The sequence below is a fragment of the Protobothrops mucrosquamatus genome, unplaced genomic scaffold (assembly GCF_001527695.2).
Source record: "Protobothrops mucrosquamatus isolate PMUCROS unplaced genomic scaffold, P.Mucros_1.0 scaffold2322, whole genome shotgun sequence".
Lineage (NCBI taxonomy): Eukaryota > Metazoa > Chordata > Lepidosauria > Squamata > Viperidae > Protobothrops > Protobothrops mucrosquamatus.
The window spans coordinates 106545-110791 of NW_015388406.1; the positions used below are offsets into that span (position 1 = coordinate 106545).

General features: G+C 42.5%; 1 protein-coding gene across 1 annotated transcript in view; it reads left to right on the forward strand.

Moving 5' to 3' along the window:
- The first annotated feature begins 415 nt into the window (after nucleotides 1-415).
- Nucleotides 416-4247, forward strand: part of LOC107295368 (endoplasmic reticulum membrane sensor NFE2L1) — a 12892-nt gene continuing 9060 nt past the window's right edge. The window contains exons 1-2 of the mRNA XM_015824682.1: nucleotides 416-569; nucleotides 749-964. Coding sequence (XP_015680168.1) covers nucleotides 453-569; nucleotides 749-964 — 333 coding nt within the window. The 5' untranslated portion in view covers nucleotides 416-452. The remainder of the gene's footprint in view (nucleotides 570-748; nucleotides 965-4247) is intronic.

The window sequence follows — 4247 nt, forward strand, 5'->3', positions numbered from 1 at the left end:
AAAGTCTGTTGTAGAGGAGGCTCCGTCACTGCTTTATATTTAAACACGCAGATTTAGAGTGCATTCAGCAGAGTGATTATTTTCAGTTTGAAATACTGCTGTCCGGAGCTGAGGGAGCTGGCAAGGCATAGCAGGCATGGCAAGCTGAGTTCTCAGGTTACATCAGGTGGCTGAAAATGCAGAGAATCTCCACCCCTTTATGCAAATGAAATGGCACCACAGGCTGATGCAAGCCCACTATGGAGCAGCAAATCCGGAATGACAATTGGCCCTCCCTTTCTCACCCAGTCTGAGCAGTTAAAACTGCAGACTCCTTTCTGCCTAGACAGAGAGAACATTGCTGCATAGCATGGGCAGTGAGGAGGAGACAGCTCAGTTGCTGTCCATGGAGTCCCTGGTTTGGGCCCTGGAGCAGCCCCTTTGCAGAGCCACTCTTGGCAAGCTCCCTGTGCATGATGGCTGTAGGTGGGGTGAAGGTGTCTGGAGCACCCAGGCAGCAGAGATGGCTGAGAAAAGGATCAGGGGACAAGGGGCCACACCCCATTCAGAATGAAGGGCAGCACTTAGAGGTGAGTGAGGTCAAATGGTGGTGTGTGGCCTACGTCCCAGAATGGATGAAGTTATGGTGGTGTTTGGGGGAAAGAAGCTGGAGTTTTTTGCTGGAAGTTTTGTAGGAGAGGTCATCATGAGAAAGTCCTTTTGAGGAAGAGAGACAGTTATGGTTCTTTCTCCCTGTTTTTTCTTTTAGGATATTGATTTAATTGATATCCTGTGGAGACAGGATATTGACCTTGGTGCTGTGCATGAGATTTTTGACTACAGCCACCCTGAGAAGAAAAACAATGTGGACAAAGAACCAAATAATGGGGAGGAATGTGGGGATGGATGGAGAAACAGAGGGGACAGAATCACTGACAGAACTGTGGTAGTGGATGGCAAGACAGGAGAGAGCATCCCTGCACAGGTAAAAACACCCCTGGTGGGGAAAATTCTTTCCTACCATTCTGAGATTGTTCTTCGTAACTGCCCAGTAGAGGAGATTGGAACCTGTAGTTCAGACCCTTTTCTGAGAAGTAGACTGTCTCCCATATTTTTCTTTTGGCTACTATTTTTATGTTTTCTTGATATATAGAATTATATGTTTTATGTGCTTATGTATTAAGAAACTGAGTTTTTGGAATAGGCTAGGAAGATAATAGAAAGATGGCACCTCATTACTTGGGCCTCAGTGGCTTTGAGAATACAGGCTACATGGGGTTTGTTGCCCAGGTTCTTGTGATCTGTATAGCTAGTCTGCTGACTGTCAAGCTCAGTCTGTCCAATATCTTCCGGCTAGAATCCACATGCAGGGCAGGGAGCAGTCCTCAGGAGGGCAGAATAGGCTCTGGGCCATTGATATACTGTGGGAAGTCACCCCCCCCAGAGAAAGAAATATTTTTGGGGATATTAAAAGGCAGATTATATTTCCCCAGAGGATCTTAAAGGCAGAACCTCCCCACCCAAGCCTCTCCCCCAAACAGAAACCAGGTCTGCAGAAATGCAGATGTGATAATCTTGTCAGAAAGATTGGAGCCAGGAAGCTGGGATTAGAAAGATAAAGATCCCTAGAATCAACAATCCCTCACACCAAAAAAAAACAAACCCCAACACTCATCAGCCACAGCCAGGGAAGCAGGATATGACCTTTGGGACATAATAGGATTAGCCCACCACCATCAGAATACCAGAAAGGCACACTCAGACTCAGGTCAAAGTTCATGCCACAGGAACAACTCCAAAAACCCAAGAAGGTATAAAAACCCACCACTCCCTACTACATGTGGTCAGTTTTCCCAGAGCCATCTTTCTGTCTGACTCTCCTCTTCAATAAAGTACAACCTTCTTTCTAAAGCAGTCTCCATTTTGATTATTCCCGGCTTGGACTGGACCCTGGTGAAGATTTTTCTCTCAACAATACTTAAGGGCCCAGCAGCACTGTTCTTTGGGAAGCAGGCACTCAGAACAGTTTTCCATTGCACTGTTTGTAGGCTGCATCCAGTATTACACCAAGAAGTAAATGGAAGTTATAACTTAATTGTAGCACTTAAGTTTCTCTACAATTTGTTTTGCTGCTTTTTTTTCTGGGATAGATTATGAGAGAGATGAGGTCATAGTGAATGAACTACAAGTACTTGAGCATGAAGTACAAACTGTACAGGGCACTTGAAATTCTTCCCATTATATAAACTAAATAATTACTATTTGTTGCAAATGATTAATTTTCAAATATTCCTTTTGATCAGATATATCTGATTTTGAGCACATGATACTATTTTAGACTCAGGGTTGGAACACCTTAAGCTTTGCACATGGTCCCACATGGTTTTTTTTTTCTGTCATCCAGAGCACCTTCTGACTATAATTGCAGATAGTCGCTCTGTGGATGAGATGGGTGGTCTCCAAATTTGATAAATAAATGACAAAAAATGATTGTATAGTTCGCTAACATTTTAAGACAGAAGACCTAATAAGTGTAAACTCTAAAAGAGACATAACAAAGTTAAACCACATTTACCACCACCCCCACAATTCCCCCAAAACAAAAGCTGCAGAAAGTCCTTTTTTTGGTATTCATTTGGTATCATCACTCTACCCATTGCAGCACCTGATACCAAAAAACATGTTAAAGGGCAGATCCTAGCTACCAAAACATGGGCCACCCTATTCCTGTTTTAGGATATGTGTGTTATATTAAGATGGGTCATATAGCAATCTTCTTCTGAGATCAGAAAAAAAGAACAAGTAGGGCACAGGAAAAAGAACATAAGTATTGAATATTAGAAAACCACAGGAATATATTATCTTCATGGTCTGGCCCTATGGCAGTAAAACAACCATTATTTTTCCTTCTAGGTGCCTGGGGTTGAGGATCAGACAGCCTTGTCTTTGGAGGAGTGCCTTAGACTGCTAGAGGCCACATTTCCCTTTGGGGAAAATTCAGAGGTATATGTTTTCACACTTTGGAAATAGAGATGATCAGTTTAGTTCCCTACTGCACTGCTATGCCTTCCAGATATATTAGACTGCAACTCCAGTAATTAGAATTGTGGTAGCTGGAGTCCGACACATCTGGATGGCATCAGTTTGGAGCAAGCAAGCTTAGTGTTCACTCTGTTTGCCAGTTCCACAATTTCAGTCTAGCAATAGCCAGTTTGGTCTAGTGGTTAAGGCACCAGGCTAGAAAGCAGGAGACTGTGAGTTCAAGTCCCGCTGTAGCCATGAAGGCCAGCTGGGTGACTTTGGGCCAGTCTCTCTCAGCCCAACTCACCTCACAGGGTTCTTCTTGTAGGGAAAATAGGAGGGGAAACTTGTGTTGGATATGTTCACTGCCTTGAGTTATTTGTAAAAGAATGAAACTATAATAGAAATACAAATTACAAATAAAGTAAAATTAAAATAAATAGATTGAGTCTCCATCTCATGTCCTTGCAACAACCTTGAGAAATGGACAACTGTGCTATGCTTCGAGAAGAAGGGAATGTCCTGAATTACCCAGGGATTTACTCACCCACAAAGCCCAGTGCCTTGTCTGTTTTACAGTGCTGATATTGTATGTCTTGCAAATTGAATCCCCCCCACCTTTGCTCTTATTCTAGTGTAGATTCAGGGAGATTAATAGAATACAGAGTGAATCTCACGTATTCCCACTCTTTCATGAGGTTCTCTAGGAGCCTCTTGGCTCATCATATAATAATAATAATAATAATAATAATAATAATAATAATAATAATAATAGTAATAATAATAATAATAATAATAAGTTGGAAGGGACCTTAGAGGTCATCTAGTCCAACCCCCTGCTCAGGCAGGAAACCCTATACCATTTCAGACATATGGCTGTTCAGTCTCTTCTTAAAAACTTGTGTTTGAGCATTCACCGCTTCTGGAGGCAGGTTGTTCCACTGGTTAATTGTTCTAACTGTCAGGAAGTTTCTCCTTAGTTCTAGGTTGCTTCTCTCCTTGATTAGTTTCCATCCGTTGCTTCTTGTCATGCCTTCAGGCGCTTTGGAGAATAGCTTGACTCCCTCTTCTTTGTGGCAGCCCCTGAGATATTGGAACACTGCTATCATGTCCCCCCTCGTCCTTCTCTTCATTAAACTAGACATACCCAATTCCAGCAACCATTCCTTATATGTTTTAGCCTCCAGTCCCCTAATCATCTTTGTTGCTCTTCTCTGTACTCTTTCTAGAGTCTCAACATCTTTTTT